Raw genomic sequence first — 18,173 nt, 5'->3', positions numbered from 1 at the left:
GCCTCTGGTAATAAAATAAAAAATCTTGGTGTTATTTTTGACCAAGACATGTCATTTAAATCCCATATTAAACAGGTTTCCAGAGTTTCCTTTTTTCACCTCAGGAATATCGCCAAAATTAGAAACATTCTGTCCAGGAGTGATGCTGAAAAACTAGTCCATGCATTTGTTACTTCAAGGCTGGACTATTGTAATTCTTTACTATCAGGAAGTCCACAAAATGCAGTTCAAAGTCTTCAGCTGATCCAAAATGCTTTCTATATTGTAGGACAGGTGTCAGCAACCTTTACAACCGTACGACCCATTTTTGCCCTCAGTCCAGCAAAACTAATTTTTGTTTAGAGCCACAAAAGTTACACGTCTCTTTGAAACCAGAGAGCTTGTTTTTATAGCATACTATAGGAAATGTGTTAAAATTTTCTAATTAAATCAGTTTTTATTACTTAACCAAACGTATTTTTATTTTTAGGTTCAATGGGACATTTGATTTTTCATTGGATTTTCATAGCAAATGGCATCAACATTATGAAAATGCAAGTCGTTTTTAACCTTTTGACAAAAAGATATTTCATATAGAAGTATCTGTTGTAAAATATTCTATATACCATTCGTTAATTCTTTCTGGAATTGTTATGCATATATTGCGAAACTAAACGCACGCTAAAGCTAACAATTTTAAATTACATTTTTTTTTTTTTTCGCAAGTTTTTAAAAGAAGAGAACTGCCACACGCAGGTTGCTGAGCCTATTGTAGGAACTACACGCCGCCTCTAGAGGGCAGTGGTAAAACAGAATGGAGTCTGCGCTGAAAACAGAAGAGAAGAAGAAGAAGAAGCGGAAGTGTGGGACAGGTTTCCTGACGGATCAGCGGGTTAACAACTCTAACCAGCAGCCTAACCAGCAATTTAACCCGTTTACAAGAGGACCAGACCGCCGGACTGAAGGTAAAACTGTGGGTTCTGGTTCCGGACGGGCTGTCAGGATGTAGTTTCACCGTTTCTGTTGTAGTTTGTAGGAAAACTGGCCTCCTGCTGTTAGCCGTTAGCCGGTTAGCTCAGACAGGGAAGTCAGCTGATCGGCTTTAAGACTTCTGCTAAACACGATGAACCGCCGCGGCACCGGGTCCCGGTCCAGTCTAGTCCGAACCGGCTCAGCACCGGGCTCTGCCAGGCCGGCCTGACCCGGTTCGGACAGTCAGGAGCGGGTCTGGGACTCACGGTTCCCCCTGTCTGTCTCCTCCACAGAGTCACGATGACAGCCGCTCCCTACAACTACTCCTACATCTTCAAGTACATCATCATCGGTGAGTTCCAGCTGCTCGGACCCAACCAGAACCACCCCGTGGGCATTTATTAAACAGAACCGAGTCCTCCCACGGATCCAGCAGCACCACTCGGGTTTTTTTTCTCTGCTTCATCGTTCATTAAATCTCTGTGGGGCATTTTTGGTCCACTTCCTGTCCGGATTCTGGGCTGATTCTGGTGGGACGTCCACTCCTGGGAAGGCTGGCTACCTTCTGAGAGGTTCTCCTCCAGGAAGAACCTCTGGTCCAGCTGCTGGTTCTGAGGGGATCAGCTTAATTCGTCTAAACTCTTATTGTGAACTAACTGATTTTAACTGATGGACTCCTGACCTCTTCATGGCAGCAGCAGTTCACCTTTAATTTGCTCGCCGTGATGCGTTTGTGTGTTTCAGGTGATATGGGCGTCGGGAAGTCGTGTTTGCTGCATCAGTTCACAGAGAAGAAATGTGAGTGACCTTTGCTCGGCTCCTGTGCCCCCCCTCCCTCCCCCTGAGTCCTCGCAGCCATGCTGGCGTCTGTCTCTGTGTGTTTGCAGTCATGGCCGACTGTCCCCACACCATCGGCGTGGAGTTCGGGACGAGGATCATGGAGGTCCACGGCCAGAAGGTGAAGCTGCAGATTTGGGACACGGCCGGCCAGGAGCGCTTCAGGGCCGTCACCAGGTCCTACTACAGAGGGGCCGCGGGGGCCCTCATGGTCTATGACATCACCAGGTACAGGTGGGCGGGGCTGAGGGAGGTACTGCAATAAAGATGTTTCTGTGAAATGTTTCCTGACACTAAATGATAATAAAGCAGTTTGTTGAATTAGTGTCTTTTATAATTAGTGTCATTTTTAGATCTTTTTATTTGTGGTTCCTATAATTTCTTATTAACGATGTTAAAGTTTGAAACAGATTTTCAGAAAAGTTTTGTCTAATTTCCTATCAGGATGATTTCAGTTCAGTTCCTTTTGTTTCTGTTGGGATTTTTATTCCTTTTCTTAAAGTCAGAGGAGAAAATACTTCTGACCTGAGGCCTGTTCAGAGACGGCAATCTTTTCCAATTTCATTTCATTTTATAACCTTGTCTTTATAATAAGATTTCAGTTTCAATAATTCATTGGAGATTATTAAAACACAATTTGAGTTATTATGTTTAAATCTATATCCGTCCGTCCGTCTTCTTCCGCTTATCCGGGGTCGGGTCGCGGGGGCAGCAGCTTCAGTAGGGAGGCCCAGACGTCCCTCTCCCCGTTTAAATTTTAATCCCCGTTTTTATTAATCTATAGTTTAAATCTATATTTTTGTGTAATTTAGAAACACAATAAAACATTTCATATTGAAGGAGCATTGTGCAAGTTTAAAGGTTAAATATTATTTTTCTTTCCCATACCTGCCCTCTACATTAGCCGACGTGTAAAGTTAGTTTTCTGCTTCTTTAGGCTCCGTTAGTCATGACAGTGATTCGGGTCGTGTTCTCTGGGCGTGACGCGCTGCACGCTCTCGTTCACCTGCTGCTACTTTGAGTCTCCGCCGTAATCAGTGCATTAAGGAGAAATCACGGCTAACTTCAATATTTTTAACTTTCTTACCTGAGTAGATATTCTCCTCTGAACAACAGACCTGAGCAGTCGCAGCAGCGGATGTTTCTCTTCTCACAACACTGCTGTCATTTCGTCGTGTCACCAGAGGGGGGCAGACTTTTGCAAAAATTTCCGCTATGCTCCTTTAATTCAATGCTGCAGATTAAATATGAGTTTTTTTGGGGTGGGGGATTTTGTTTATATTCTCAAACTTTCACGTTTTCCTGTAAATAAATATTAAACATTTACAAACTCTTTGTTTCTCTCACTCCTCAACAGAAGTCCCTCTTCAGATATGTGGACTGAAAACCTTGTGTTGTTTTTCAGGAGAAGCACCTATAACCACCTGAGCAGCTGGCTGACAGACGCCCGGAACCTGACCAACCCAAACACGGTGAGGGAGGAACACGTTTCTGGGTCAACAGCTGCTCTGGGCTCTGGTTTAGAACGCGTGTCGCTCAAAACGGGGCCTGAAACGCGCTGACGTCACTTTTCACTTCATATTAAATCACAGCAGCTCTGAATCAGATGTTCTGGTTCCCTCCACATCAGCCTTTAATCACAGATCCACTTCATTATAAGCATTCAGAACCACAGTGGTATTCATGCTGCAGCTGCAGACACTTAAATACACATATGGGACATTTCAAATAAATAAACATTTTTATCGTGGTTTTCTATCATCACATTCCTCCCTGATGATCACCAGGGCGACGCGTTCCCCAGATTAACAGATTATTGTGACCAGGTGTGAGATAATTACTTTAATTGCAGTAAAAAGTCAAACACAGTCGTGCGTAAAGCTGCACCTACAGATGCATTGGTGCTGCTGAAAGACTTTGTAGATGAGAGAATTCAGGAAACACGTTTCAGGGATCGAATATTTCCAGACCAATAAGCTCAGCACCAGTCAGCTTCATAAAAGGCGCTTTGCAGTTTTTCTTTATTTATTTGAGGGGGGGGGGTGAGTTAATAATACATTTATTCGTCCTGGTTTCAGCACGGAGCACAGCCTCCTTTACCTTTTAACAACTTATTTTAATGATTATTATTATTATTATTATTATTATTATTATGCTCTTACATCTGATTTTCACATTTAATCAGCTTCTCTCTTAATTTTTTCTCACACTTTCCTTTTTTTCTGTGGTCGCCACGTCACCATGGTGATAAAAGATCAGCTGACCCGTTTTAATCCACATTAACGTTCATGAGGCGCTTGGACCATTTATGGCAGAACCTGAGGCGGTACCAGGTAGGCGAAGGTTCCGGTACCGCTGGGATCTATGGAGGAAAACTGCGCGCATGGTTTTATAAATCAGAATTATTTTATTTATTTTGGCCTATGTACACATTTAATACTGAGTTTTATAATGAAGTCCTGATCCGGATCTGACCCGGTTCACATGCAGACCGGTCACAGTCACGGGAACCGGACCTGCCGCTTATATTTACATGTTCAGAACCAAAGAGCTGCGCTGGAATCGGACCTTCCTGTAGCTAGACCACAGAACCGCACCAGTAGGCGTAGCTGTGAAGCAGCGTGGGGTCAGCAGGGGGCGCCGTTTCCCCACAGTACCACTGATCCAGATTAACGGGTCGGTCGGGTTCTGCTTTAACCCGGGACTCGACCCGTTTGCAGGTGATCATCCTGATCGGGAACAAGGCCGACCTGGAGGCGCAGAGAGACGTCACCTACGAGGAGGCCAAGCAGTTTGCCGAGGAGAACGGTGAGGGTCCGTCTGCTGGGGGGGGTTCTGGTGGTTCTAATGGGTTCTGACCCGTTCTCCCTCTGCTTCCTGTTCAGGTCTGCTGTTCCTAGAAGCCAGCGCTAAAACGTAAGAGTCAAATCGCCTCTGTCCCACACAGCCGAGTAGGCCGGGTTCTGTTTGTCTGTGTTCTGACCCAAAGAGCTCAACGCTTCCTGGTTCTGTTCCTGGTTCTGTTCGCAGAGGAGAGAACGTGGAGGAGGCGTTCCTGGAGGCGGCCAAGAAGATCTACCAGAACATCCAGGACGGCAGTCTGGACCTGAACGCCGCCGAGTCCGGGGTCCAGCACAAACCGTCGGCGCCGCAGGGCGGCCGCCTGAACGCCGACAGTCAGCCGGCTAAAGAGGGCTGCAGCTGCTAACCTCAGAACCAGAACCGGACCGGACCAGGACCAGGAGCGGACCAGGACCGCCACGCAGAGCCAGACCACAGCCCAAAACCTGCTCTGCAGGCACATCTGGACCCAAATCATTCAACCAATCAGCTTCAGCTAAATCACTTCCCTGTCTGATTCTCCCCTGGACCAGAACCAGTTCTGCTGGCAAGTCCGGGCCCAGGCAGAACCTGGATCTGTCCAACACGGCCCCAAAATAAGAGACCAGAACCAGTCGGGCGGAGCATTCCTCCACCCAGCACCAGAGTTCCCATCCAGGTCCGCTGGAGCTCAACGCTGTACGCACTGCTCAGAACCGCTGACTGGACCTCGTCCCAGAACCTTTTTCTCCAGTCCAATCGGGCCCTGAGCCGGGTCACCAAATAATAAGCCCACAGACGAAGATGGTTCCGACATTTCACAGTCAGAATCCTGAGCCTGGGATTCTGTCGGACCGGTACCGGTCCACATCAGGACTGCACCAGCATCCCTCTGGAGCGCCGGTTCAGACTCTGGACACCAGCTATTGGGTCGAGTCCAGAAATGAACCGTCCTGAGGAAACCGGAACCAAAGGCCTGAATTTGGACCAAGCTAAAAAAAAAAACAAAACAAGAACCACAGAGTCCAGAACCCTAACTGAGCCGAACCCGACACCAGGCTCAAACTGTGGTTCTGAAGAATCTGAGAAAATGCCCAAAATCTCAGAATTTATTCAGTCAAAACTCTCGGTCCAAACCCAGATCCTTCCAGAACCGAGTCCATGAGCTTTAAAGACCACAAGTCTAGACGGGTCGTCTGGACCTCCAGCAGGTTTCAGGTTAATTCTTTGGTTCTAGTCTCGACTCGGGTCGGGTCATTTGGACCTCAGTCGTCTCCGTGATCATTTGTTGAGATAATTTAAAATGATTTATGATAATGATGCTGGTTATGGACCAATAATATTAATTCTGGTTCTGGACCAATAATATTAATGCTGGTTCTGGACCAATAATATTAATTCTGGTTCTGGAACTAATCGCTTTGTCGCATTAAACCATAAAAGCATTGAACGTGTTTTTAAAGATGCTGATTTTATTCTGACTTTTACGGAACCAACTTGACAAAAGAAACCCGAGTTGTGACTAATGGTAGACGGGTCCAGTCTTGCTGCTATCGTAACATAGTTTATCGCCCTAAATCCGGATCAGAACCATGATTCCCTCTCAGGTGGATCCGGTTCTTTTGGACTCTTCTGGTCCAACTTTTTCCCGAACCTTTATTTTCTGAACCCAGCTTCAGATTTCTCTCCAGAGTCGGACCTAAAATAACATCATTCAGACACGACCGCCGGGTCTGGCAGAACCTCTCTGACCCGAAGTTCTGCAGTTCTTTGGCTGCTTTATAAACGGGAATGGTCCAAACGGGTTCACTTCTCCATCTGAGGTTCGGTTTCATGGATCCGACTCGGTGGAGCAGAATAACCGACAGTAATAACAGAACCGGGCTTTGTGGACCCGGCTGGTCGATGATTTACGTCCAAAAGATTTCAGGCGAGTGAACGTTCTGCGGAGACGGAGCAGAACTCGGAACCCGAATGTTGCGGTTCTGCCTCCGTGGATCAGGAACTCTGATTTTTGATGTTTTTAGCCGACTGACTCCTGGCGCCACCTGGTGGCCGGTTTGGGCGGAGACGGGACGTGGAACCAAATTAAGATCGTTTATTACGTCTTTTTTTTCTGTGATGGACCACAAAAAAAAAATCTACGTTTGAGCGTAAAAACGAGGAACGGTTGCTTTGGACTTAATGGTTCTGCTCCTGTTGTCGCACTAAAGTTAACTTTATCCGAAATATCCGGAGGAAAAAAAAAATCACAAACTGTTAGCCAATAAAATTCCTGAGAAAATCCAGAAATGAAGCCTTAAAATCTTAAAAATGCTTCTTGGTTGCAGAAAACCTGCAGCAGCGTTTCTGATAATAAGAATGTTAATAAATGTGACGTTGGTTCTCCCTGGTTTCAGGTTCTGTGTCGTCGCTCTGGGCTAAACACCGTTCAGCTGTGCTGGTGTTCAGACGCTCGGTTCAGTCGTTCTGTGGTCCGGCTGACCCGGTTCTGGTCTCTTCTGGTCCCTCTGAGGTCCGTCTGTACATATCCAGTGAAAGCTCTGCTGATTGGTGGACGCTCGGGTCCTTCCGCCTGTTTTTATAAACGCACCCTCCCCCTCCTCCTCCTCCTCCTCCTCGGTACCGTCAGCAGAACGATAAAAAAAAATCACGTCTTCACCTCCCGCATCGATCGTTCTCCTCGTTAGCTTTCCTCACGTCTTTATCGGCACTTTAGTTCTCGAAGTTTCCTTCTGAACGTTTTGTCGGGACCAAAGAGTCGAAGACGACAGCGTAAAAAAAAAACAGGAAAACTTAAAACTTCTGTTGGTTCCGTCGCCTTAAAGCTTCGCTCACCAAAGGAAAACAGAACGCATGTCAATTACAGAGACTACACTAACTTCACCCTGCCAGCAGGGGGCGCTCAGATCCAGATTTATCCACCCCCTACGCCCCCTGCTGGCTGCATCTTGATCTGCACACTTCTCTGTTTTTGTCGTCTGATTTGCTGTCCGCTGGCGCCTCCAGCGAGCTTCCCATGATTCTTTATTTATATTCTGGCATTGTTCTGATTTCTCTTCAGCTCTGACTGTCATCATTAAACCTTGGGACTCAGTTATTATTTGTAAATAAAGTATAAATACTGGACGTTCTCTGCTGTCGTTTGTCTCCACCTGATGCTGTTCTGCCTTCCGCCTATAGGGGGCAGCATTCCTGGCGTCTAACTAAAATTGTAACTTATTCTGACTTTTTGTTTTACTTCATGAGCCAATCACTGATCACCACTGAAGGTGTTCGTCCTCCTGCTGAGACTTTAACCCTAAAATCCTGCTTCAAGTTCAAATTGAGGTAATAATCAGGGTGTAAACTTATAAAAAAAAAACTAATCTGAGATCCTTTATTTCTTAATTATTTCCAGATATTGGCTGAGGTGTGGTCACCTGGCTGCAGTCAGACCCTTTAGCAGTTTACTGCCTTATTCTGTGATACATCTTGTTCTGATCAGGTCAATTAAATAAGAATTAAAGGAACGGCGTTACAATTACTGCCACCTAGTGGTCAGGTGGAACATGGAAAGCTACTCGGTTTCTGCTGGAATCGGGTCGGGGACCAAGATGGCCGCAGGTTTCATGTCTGCTGAACCGTGGATGTTCTGGACCGCTACCCTGAGCCGGAGAACCTGTTCCCAAAAGACTTTGTGGAGACGGTGCAGAACAAAGAACCAAAATGTTCTGGTTCTCCCTCCGTGGATCAGGAATGAACTCTTGTTTTTAGCTGAGTGACTCCTGGCGCCGCCTGGTGGCCTGGTTGGACTGAGATGCTGTGAGATCAAAGGAAAACCTTTGATCATATTAAACATATAATTGAGTAAAAGTATAAAAACGTTCCAGCTTAACGGATCTTTGAGGTGAAACGTGAAGGACGACCCAGTCAGAGTTCTGTCAGAACCCGCATGTTCTGGTATTAGAGGAGGAACCGGCCCACAGCATCACGGTTCCTCAGCCATGCTCTGCTGAGTGACTGCTGTGGGCGGAGCTAATAGTTACCATAGAAACGCTTCACCTGTGGTCCAGGTGATAAACGTCAGTCCTTCGTTGCCACGGTTTAAACTTTGGGCTGAACCCTATTTCAATAACAATAGTTATCGATCGATAGACGTATATCAGTGATGAAAAAAGGGTAAATAAAAGTTCAATAGAACAGTTTTTTGTATTCTTTCATGTAAGTTAATATGACGTCATTACATTCTCCTAACCAATCACAACGCAGACCCAGGAACCAAGCTCCACCCCCTTCAGAGAGCGCACATTTTTCTTTTTAAAACTTGCAGTTAAAGTAAAAAAGTAGGTGGAATAAAGGGTTGAGTTTAAATTCAGTGTATGTGTCTGTATCTTAAAATAGGTTGCTAAGCAACAGCATAAAATGATCAGGTCTGCACTTAAAATACGTTTAGAATTTGTTGATAATTATCAATAATCAATATGATTTTTATTTTATCAATACACCTTTTTTCTACATCGTCCAGCCCTGTTTAAACTCTTAATTATCAATAATTAATGTTTCCTTGTCTTTCCCATTTAGAGGAGTGGCTGGGTGAGCAGACGCTGTCGTGACTTCCTGTTCTTGACCAGAGAAACAGGAAGTCACGGTTTCAGGCCCGTTTCAGCTGAAGGTTCTAGGTAATTTCTGGGTTTTCGTCTTTAGACTCTTTAGTTTTTCTGCTGCTGTCTGAAAGATGCAGAGGTTTCCGGATCTTTACCGGAGCGGGTCAGAAGCAGAACCAGAACCTCGCTCAGTTCTGGACCACAGCTCTGTTTAACGGGATGAATTTGGTTCTGAATGTGAACAGAATCGTTTATTAAAGTATTTTAGCATTTGTTTTTTTTTAATCACCAACTTAATTTTTATTTAAGACCAAAAACAATTTATTTAAAAAAACAGAAAACAGTTTTTTTATTTCAGGTCCACAGAGAGGCAGTTTGAGAGTTCTGTGTGAAAGTCACTCTGGGTCGGTCCGGTCCGGGTTTAGAATTGGGCTCACGGCTCCGCTCGCTCCGGCGGCTTTACTCAGAGTGTAGTCATGGCAACAGAGGGGGCGTGGCTAGCAGTCCTGGTTCGGCGCTGTGGCTCTACGTGGTTCTGCTCTTGGAGGCGGGTTCTGTCTCGTACTCGATCTCCACGTACGCTCGCTTCTTCCTCGGCGCCGATCCGTTGGCCGGAGATTTGCCCTTTGACTTGGAGGCCTTCGTCTGGACCTCTATCTCCTCCTCCTCATCCTCTTCCTCGCTGGATTGGTCCTGCTCCTCTTCGTCGCTGCTCGTCTTCAGCCGGTTCATGTCCTGAGGGACAAACTCGGGTCAGAACCGTCCGTCGACCCAATTAGCAGGAACCCCAGAATCTGATTTACCTCGAAGTCGCTCAGGTCGCTCTCGTCCACTTCCTCCTCCGCCACGAACTCCCTCTGGCCGACGTCCTGCAGACAGGAAGCCCTTTCAAAATAAAATACCGCCATTAACCCCCCTGACCCCCGCCGACAGCGTCTCCTCCTTCATCACCTCGTCCTCCTCCTCCTCTTCCTCCTCAGAGTCCGACTCGCTCTCGGCGTCCTGCTGCTCCAGCGCTCGGTCGAAGGCGTACGCCGGGAAGTTGTAGATGTCTCCGTACTGAAAGCACAAACAGGACAGGTGAGTCCGACAGGTGAGTCCGCCGGGTCGGAGCAGAACCGCCGGGTCGGAGCAGAACCGCCGGGTCGGAGCAGAACCGCCGGCGCCGGGCCGCTCGCCGTACCGTTCCCTGCTTCAGCCTCTCCAGCAGCTCCTTCTCGATGGCGTTGTCCAGCTGCGCCGCGATCAGAGCCTTCTCCTGCAAACACAAACCAGGACACAGTCAGAACACGACCCGCGGGTTCTGTTCTGGTTCTGTTCAAACGACGGCGCCATCTTGCCTCCTTCCGCTTCTCTCGGCTCTCCACCTTCCTGCTCAGCGGAACCAACTTCCTCCTGGAAGAGAAAAAGCATCGAACGTGAAGCGTCGTGTGGTTCCGACCCGTAGTGCTGGTGCGGCTCGGCAGAACTCACTGTCTCTTCAGAACCAGCTTGCGCATTCGGATCAGGTACTGGGTGATTTTGGTGAACCTCTGCTTGCATTTGTGGCGGATGAAGCGAGGCCAGTAGATCAGGTTCTCATCGATCTGCTCCAGAGCTTTCTCATAGTTCCTGCTCAGCTTCACCTGCAGACATTCACGCCGGTTCTGATCACCACAGGGACGGTTATAGAAGCTGCTAGAACCTGGTTCCATAAACCCTACCAGAACCACCTTGCTGAAGCCCGGATGTTCTGCAGCTAAAGGTCCAAAACGACCCCCCCTGAGCGCGTACGGACCGAACAGCGGTTCTGTTCTACTCAACAACAATATTCTGACTGGGAGAATTATGGTCTAACAGAACCAAACTGGATCATTTGGGCCAAAGTACCGAAAGTTAACAAAGAACAGCACCAGATTAATCCAGAATGAGACACGGTGGCGGCAAAATGAAGCCCCATTGGTTCTGACCCAAAACCTTCAGCAGACAGATTTAGTCCCAGTGGACAGAACCTCCTGAACCAAAAACACCTCCCAACCCGTCACGATGTGGCCGCCGCTTTAGAACCTCTTCAGAACTTTTCCAGGCAAAGTGGACCCGGTTTAGATGAGAGTTGTGAACGGACTCCTGACGGAGACAGAACCAGAACTCGGGTCACAGCGGTTGTGTAAAGAATTTTATTTAAGTTAATCGTCTTGTCTTAAAAGTGGGACAGCAGCTGGAAACGTTCCGGACTCGCTGTGAGGTTCTGGACGGAATCGTCTGGGTTCTGGGATTTAGATCAGAACCTGGAAACGTGATCCAGGAAATGTAAAAAACCGGTTCCTGTCGCAGCTTTTTATTAAACGGTTCTGATCCTGGATCAGAACAAAACATCCGATAACAACAGGGTTCTGGTACCGGAACCAGTCTGTTTACTGGGTCTCACCTTCTCCCACATCCTGGCAGGAAACGCTGCTCTCTCGATCACCTTCATGTAGAGGAAACACTGACCTGCAACAGAAACCGGACCCGTTAAACCCAGAAACCGGGTCGGGTCGGGGAATCAGACCGTGGTGGGGACGGCGGCGCCACCTCACCTTTCTCCTCCCTGATGGTGGCGTACTGACTGTTGGCCAGAGGACACGCCGAGCGGTTACACAAGCCGGTCAGGTTGAACTCGTTCCTGCAGAAGTTCTGACCTTTGGTTCTGATCGGAAGGAAGAAAACAGAGACCCGATAAAGTTCTGATGAGTCCAGTTGGTTCACGAAGAGACAGAGAGAGAGACACAGAGACAGAGAGAGAGAAAGAGAAGGAAGGGAAGAAGGGAGGGAGGAAGGCAGGCCGCCTTCAGAATAAAAGCTACATGATGAAAAAAACAGCACCGTGTTAATTTTACCCCCAACACAAAATGTCTAGACCACACGTGTCAGACTGAAAGCCTGTGGCCCATCAAGGCACTCTATCCGACCCTGAGCAGCCAAAAAAGGCAGATTGTGTCATAAAGTGGAGCAATAGAACCTTCAAATTGATAAAGTGAATAAAACTGTTCCTCCTCAAAGATTCATTATTGTCACCGTGGCAAAATTAATGTTTGCCACTCCAGCTAGGAGACAAAAACAGGTAATGAACAAGGGTTACGGTGTTTATTTTTTTTCTCATTATAGCGTTCAAAAGATTAAAAAAAAAATTATAAAGATGTAGAGAATGTTGATTTTTTTTACTGTGTAGTAACAGCATCCTGCCACTAGGTGTCAGTTTTCTCTTCAACACATTAAAACCACCCAGAAATGTCCAGAAAGAGAAGAAGTGATGCAGAATGATGAGTTTAAAGTGTAACTCATCCCAATATCAACTTATTTAGCAGATAAACTGTATAAACTGGGACTATGGTGTTTATTTATGTTATTGTCAAAGTTTATACATTTTTACGTGAACTGGAATGAAATTATAAAATCAAAATAATTGCATCAAGTCCTTTCATTAATGCCAAAGTGACCCAATATGGAAGCCCTGGTCCAGTGACTCGGTTCTGGACCGTCCAGGAGCTGCAGGAGGTTCTAACTTACTTGACTTTATAGGAGCAGAACTGCTTGTTCCCGATGATGTTCCAGATGACCTGCAGGAGGAAGAGCCACACGTTACAAACACCCAGAGGACAGGGACCGCCAGAACCCACCTGTGTTCTGGTTCTGGAGCCGCTCAGCATCTTTACAGCCTGAACAGAACCCTCCAGAAAGCCCGGAGGCATTAATCCAGATCACACCAGAACCGGTGTTTCATTAACCTGACAACAGCCAGCTGTATGTATCGCTCCGCCTAGCTCCACTCACATACATCTGGGACACGGCTCCTTGAAAATGATTTCCCCAACCAAATTTTTGGTCTGGCCAATCAGGACGCAGGGCGGGTGTTTCATGGATGTGACGTAGTGGAGAAGCCACCGTGAGATTCCAACAACAATGGCGGCTCGCATCGAGGAAGCAAGCGTTAGCATTGATGCTGCTATTTCCTCCGTGTTGTCCAATCTACCTGATATTGTTTCATTAAAAGAACATCAGAGAACGGCTCTGAAGGCTTTTGTTGGTGGAAACCATGTTTTCGCCCTTCTCCCGACCGGATTTGGCAAGTTTTGTTTTCCGGGGCGCGTACGCGGACGCGCCCCGGAGCGGTTAGCGGCTAGCGCTAACCATATTGGGAGGCCTATTAGTCCTCAACGCGGTCAGCCCGGGATCGACTCCGACCCGCGGCGCTTTGCCGCCTGTCTTCCCCCCTCTTCCTGTCAGCTCACTGTCAATAAAAGGTGTGCCACTACAGTGTTTCCCGCATGGATTTGCTTATGCGAGGCGGATCGACTCGCGGACCGGGGGGGGGGGGGGGGGGGGGGGGGTGACTTTTTCTCCGGGGGGGGGGGGGGGGGGGGTGGACGACACGTTTTCCGCGGACCGGCTCGCGGAGCGGAGGGGGGGGGGGGGTGGACGACACGTTTTCCGCGGCCGCCTCGCCAAGATAGCGCTGCGGGAAACCCTGCACTAGAGCCGCAAACACATAAAAAAAAAAAAAAGTTTTTTTTTTCCGGCGTCGGTCTCATCAGCGTCACGGGTTAGCTTCGGTGTGAGTGGTTGAAATAGCACGTTGATAAAGATGACAGACAAGTGGCTTATCCAATCATATGCAAGGAGTTTTGATAAGGCCCAGCCTTCAGTAAAGGCAATGCCTATGGCGGTGTCCCAGATGTATGTGAGTGGAGCTAGGCGGAGCGATACATACATCTGGCTGTTGTCAGGTTAGTGTTTCATGGCCGGTTCTCCAGAACTCCAGACCCAGTCCTCATTCCTTCCCTGGAGGCTTTAAACCACGGCAGAACGCGAGGGTGTGAGGACTGGGTCTGCGGTTCTGGACGGGACTCTAGAATCAGAACCAATCTTTATCAGGAACCACAACATCCCGCCGTGGAGCCTCTAGGGTCCACGGTTCAGAAGATAAACATGTGACACCGTCTATAAACAGCTAACCGGCGCACTGCCGTTAGCTTCCTGGCTAACCAGAACCGGCGCCTGGCTCCGGAGGTTCGGGTCCAACTCACGTCGTCGTGCTGCATCCTGACTTCCTGTCGGAGCTCCTCGGAGACTCAGTGGCGGTTACTGTTCAGATTTAATCCGTTAATTTAACGCCAGGCAGGGCTTCAGGTCCACGGAGCCACATGCAGCCTCAGGAAGACGCCATCTTGGTTTCCGCGGAAATCTCGCGCAGCGTCAGGAGGCGTTGTGAGGAAGTACCGCGATACTTGCCACCTTTCGGGACTGCGCCGCGCCGCTGTCCATGACGCACCAGTGAGAATGGATTTTAGGTTTTTATGTATTTTGTTAACGGAGCAGAAACGGAACTTCAGACCAGATGATTAAAAACAAAGATTTGAGGAAATATTGAAACTATTTAGATAATATTAGCCTTAGAAAAAAAGATAATTGAAATTAAAAATGTAAAACCTTGTAAGGAATTATATATATTTTTTTTAATAGGAAAATATATTAGGGTAAGGTTTATTTATACACATTCATGTAATATTAATTAAATTACGAGTTTACTCATTAGGATTATGAACAGATATCTGTCCGTTTTACCAACAAACTCAGATAACTTCTACTTCACACGGTTTATTTTTTCATTAAAAAACAAAATGTTTAGTTTCCCTCAGTTATGGCCGTTTAGTTGCTGTCTGAGCAGGATAAATAAAGCTTTGTTATGAAATGGATCAAATAAATGACTGAAGAAAAAAAATATAAATCTGATGAGGAGCCAAATGTTTATCATTTTCTGCTTTTCTTTTTTCTGCTGTCTGTTCTGGTGTTGACTCGTTTCAGGGAACTGGGTTCGGTACCGAGGAGTTCCTCTGATCAGAGAACCTGTTGTTCTGTATGTTGACCCCACCAGAATCCAGGGACTCTTCAAGAATCCCCTGAGAACCGGATTTGGTCCACAGACGAGAGGATTAGAACCATTTTTTACTTGAAATCAGATTTTCCTGATTTAAAGCTGTTTGTACACTTTATTTAAAGTTTGCATTGTATATTTCATTGCATCGCAATAGTAATTCCTTCTCCGGTTCAGGATCAGATGGTCTGAAGGTGTAGGCCACACCTCCTCACAGATTTCTGTGATTCAGCCAATCATCATTTTCATGAACCGAAGGATCAGACAGAAACATGGCGGCCAGCCTTCTTGTTGCTCCGCTGTCAGCCTCTGACTAACGGTTCGGTGTCATGGAGCCGCTCCCGGTTCTCCTCCTGACTGAGCAGCACCAGGCCGTGAAGCTGAGCCATCCGCGACAAACACTCTGTGTTCAAGGAGCTCCATCCGCGAAGCTTTACAGAGGAAGATTGAACAGATCAGGAGAGATGCATCATGGGAAATTCTCCCCAAACCGAATCTGGGGCGACGCCTGCCGTCCAGAAGTGAAACTGCAGCAAAACGTCAGTTTATTATGCTGAACTGTTACTGCATGACATCCAATTTATAAAATGACGACGAGCAGGGGCCGGAGCCAGGGTTTTATTTTTTGGGGGGGGAGGGGGGGGGGTGAACCGACAGGTTTTGCTGCTCTTTTTGCATCTCTCTTTGCAGGTAAAGAAGCAGACTGAGGATGTATCGTCCTCTCCCTTTTCTTGTCCTCTTTCTCTTTCACCTTTTCTCATTTTGTCTCTGTTCTACCTTCTTGTTTCAGTGTCCATTTAACATGATATATTTCCTGCATTACTTCGAATAAAGCTTCTTGCATGTATAAATAAAGCGGTAAGGCTCCTCTTGTGAAAGTAAAATCCGTTGGGCTCCTTTTGGAATTAAGATAACAATTCTTATTGCTACACAACCAGACAGGACGCACGTACACACAAAAAGAGAGAACTGACAAACGTTATCTCACCAGATCCAATTAGGAAAACGGCCAGCCTCACTATCACAAGTAACCCTTTACAACAAAGTGCTACACAAGCCAAAAATATTTATTAACTTTCCCCCTCTTTCACATTAGGAGGGCAAAAATAAGTAAAATAATTCCCTTAACCTAGACCATTAAGTCACATTTACTGCCCAAAATAAGAGGAAAACGTAACTTAGCTTTCTTTAATAAATGGGTCTCTGCTTTAGCTGCGGTGAGCCAACATGCACACAGTTCCACTCAGTCAAGTTTAGTTCTCACAAGAACAACAGAGGGGGCAGAAAAAGTTGCAGGTCTATTTAGAAAATAATTTTTTCCATCTTCAGTCCAAACTTCAACTATTACATATTCCAAGTCAATAGACCTACCTTTGTATAACTGTCCAAACTGGTTTATGATAAATTCTCTAACTTTCATTCTTTGTTTTAACTCTCTGCATGGCTTATCTCATTGTTTTAACTTTTCTTTCCACCCTTCTCCTGACTTCCTCGTGTCTCTCTCTGCGTTTACCACCACAGTTGCAGCTCTTTTCCTGCACATCATCTTCACGTTCTTTGAATTTATGATCAGCACATCTGGGACACATCTGGCTTTCTTCTCAGGCAGCAGCTTTGAGCTCATATCTTTGACATCTTCACTTCTAGAAACACGGCATAATCATTCTTATTATTGGAACACAAACATTAGTGGTGCATAGCGCCCCCTACTGTACGTGAATGTGTAACTGTAGCCTTCACCTTCTTTATTCTATGTATTCATTTTGTACTTTTCTGTAAATATCAGAGCAAAGCTTTATTTATAATCCTGATTTCCTGCCTCTGTGTCTAATATTCCTTTTGGACTCCATTAGTTCTGTCTCTTCTTCTTCATCCCTGAGTTGTTAGAGAAAACTGGCGGGATTACTGCCACCATCTGGTTGGAGTGTGGTACTGCATGGCTTCATATATCAAGTTAGGTGATGTATGGAGGGCAATTTGTCTTTTACTTATTCAAACAAAACGTCATCTCAATCAAAATGTGTAATCAAAACAAAAAAAGTATTTGATCAATATTTCTATGAAGCTATGTCTATCGTGAATAGCTGACCGCTAACAGTAGATAATTTAAATAATCCAAGTTTAGAACCCCTTACACCCAAACATATTCTAATAATGAAGTCTAACATTATTCTGCCCCCTCCTGGCGAATTTGTGAACCAGGAGCTGTACCTCAGGAAGAGGTGGCGGCAAGTTCAGTTTTTGACTAATGAGTTTTGGACGAGATGTAAGAAAGAGTATCTTCTTATTCTACAGCAGAGAAAGATGTGGCAGAGACATAAGAGCAGTGCTAAGGTAAATGATATTGTTATTCTGCAAGAGGACAATTCCCAAAGGAATAAATGGAGGTAGGTAAGAGTAACCAAGATGCAGACGGAAGAATTAGGAAAATCTACTGATATCAAATTAATCCACAGGGCATGTTAGAGTCATTCTGATTTGTTTTCTAGAACCTTCCACGGACTACAAGCAATTAAAACAGCTAAATATGGACTTAACATTTAAAATGTTGTTTAAAGTCAATAATTTATTTTTAAAGACATTCTGTGGTCTTTGTTTATATTTACCAGAAAAAGAAAGTTGTTTTATTGGGTCAAAGGATAATCAAATTCTGTTAAATTATTTTTATTTAGCATCAATTCCCAACTAAAATCCCAAAATGGAACTTTATTGGTTAATTGGATTAAATTAAAATCCAATAATGCAGAATTTACCTCAACCAGAAACTAATTTTAGCACAAATATTCCATCACATGCAATATAATAAAGAAAAATGTTTGTTTTCTGTCGAGGAAGCTCAGCTGATACCAAAGGATTGAGTTTGCAGCAATCTCTGCTCCTGCGTGGGAGAGAAACTGCTCCCAGTCCGATCAAATGTGTCGTTTCCACAGAAATGCCCACTCTGAGCTTCAGCCAGGTTTCAGGGCTGACCATAATAAATACGGCTGCAGATAACGGGATTCTTTGGCATTTTTGTACTCGAGTCTTTGGGGGGAAACTGTTTAATCAGTAAGTTACTCTCCTATCAATAAAGTAAAAAATCTTGG

General features: G+C 45.9%; 2 protein-coding genes across 2 annotated transcripts; one reads left to right on the top strand and one right to left on the bottom strand.

Annotated features, from left to right (window-relative positions):
* Positions 1-823: 823 nt before the first annotated feature.
* LOC105916639 (ras-related protein Rab-14) lies at positions 824-7,737 on the top strand. The gene is made up of 8 exons (XM_012851212.3): positions 824-944; positions 1,245-1,303; positions 1,696-1,749; positions 1,839-2,016; positions 3,194-3,260; positions 4,509-4,596; positions 4,674-4,704; positions 4,819-7,737. Exons 2-8 carry the CDS (start codon positions 1,252-1,254, stop codon positions 4,994-4,996), a joined length of 648 nt encoding a protein of 215 aa, XP_012706666.1. The 5' UTR covers positions 824-944; positions 1,245-1,251; the 3' UTR covers positions 4,997-7,737.
* Positions 7,738-9,491: 1,754 nt separating this feature from the next.
* On the bottom strand, positions 9,492-14,423 carry mak16 (MAK16 homolog (S. cerevisiae)). The gene is made up of 10 exons (XM_012851207.3): positions 14,240-14,423; positions 12,723-12,772; positions 11,753-11,862; positions 11,602-11,666; positions 10,668-10,819; positions 10,535-10,589; positions 10,378-10,452; positions 10,146-10,253; positions 9,998-10,063; positions 9,492-9,929 (listed from the first exon to the last, which is right to left on the bottom strand). Exons 1-10 carry the CDS (start codon positions 14,252-14,254, stop codon positions 9,720-9,722), a joined length of 906 nt encoding a protein of 301 aa, XP_012706661.2. The 5' UTR covers positions 14,255-14,423; the 3' UTR covers positions 9,492-9,719.
* Positions 14,424-18,173: the final 3,750 nt, after the last annotated feature.

This window comes from Fundulus heteroclitus, chromosome 12 (genome assembly GCF_011125445.2).
Source record: "Fundulus heteroclitus isolate FHET01 chromosome 12, MU-UCD_Fhet_4.1, whole genome shotgun sequence".
Classification (NCBI taxonomy): Eukaryota; Metazoa; Chordata; class Actinopteri; order Cyprinodontiformes; family Fundulidae; genus Fundulus; species Fundulus heteroclitus.
Note: the sequence above shows the minus strand (reverse complement) of the source record. Positions and strands in the feature narration are given on the sequence as shown.

Coding starts and splice junctions, on each gene's coding strand:
- mak16 (XM_012851207.3), bottom strand. Junction 10,254..10,377: donor AGAGGCTGAAGCAGGGAACG/GTACGGCGAGCG, acceptor TTGTGCTTTCAG/TACGGAGACATCTACAACTT. Junction 10,064..10,145: donor AAGAGGAGGAGGAGGACGAG/GTGATGAAGGAG, acceptor TCCTGTCTGCAG/GACGTCGGCCAGAGGGAGTT.
- LOC105916639 (XM_012851212.3), top strand. CDS start 1,252: ATGACAGCCGCTCCCTACAACTACTCCTACATCTTCAAGTACATCATC. Junction 1,304..1,695: donor CTTCAAGTACATCATCATCG/GTGAGTTCCAGC, acceptor TGTGTGTTTCAG/GTGATATGGGCGTCGGGAAG. Junction 1,750..1,838: donor TCAGTTCACAGAGAAGAAAT/GTGAGTGACCTT, acceptor GTGTGTTTGCAG/TCATGGCCGACTGTCCCCAC.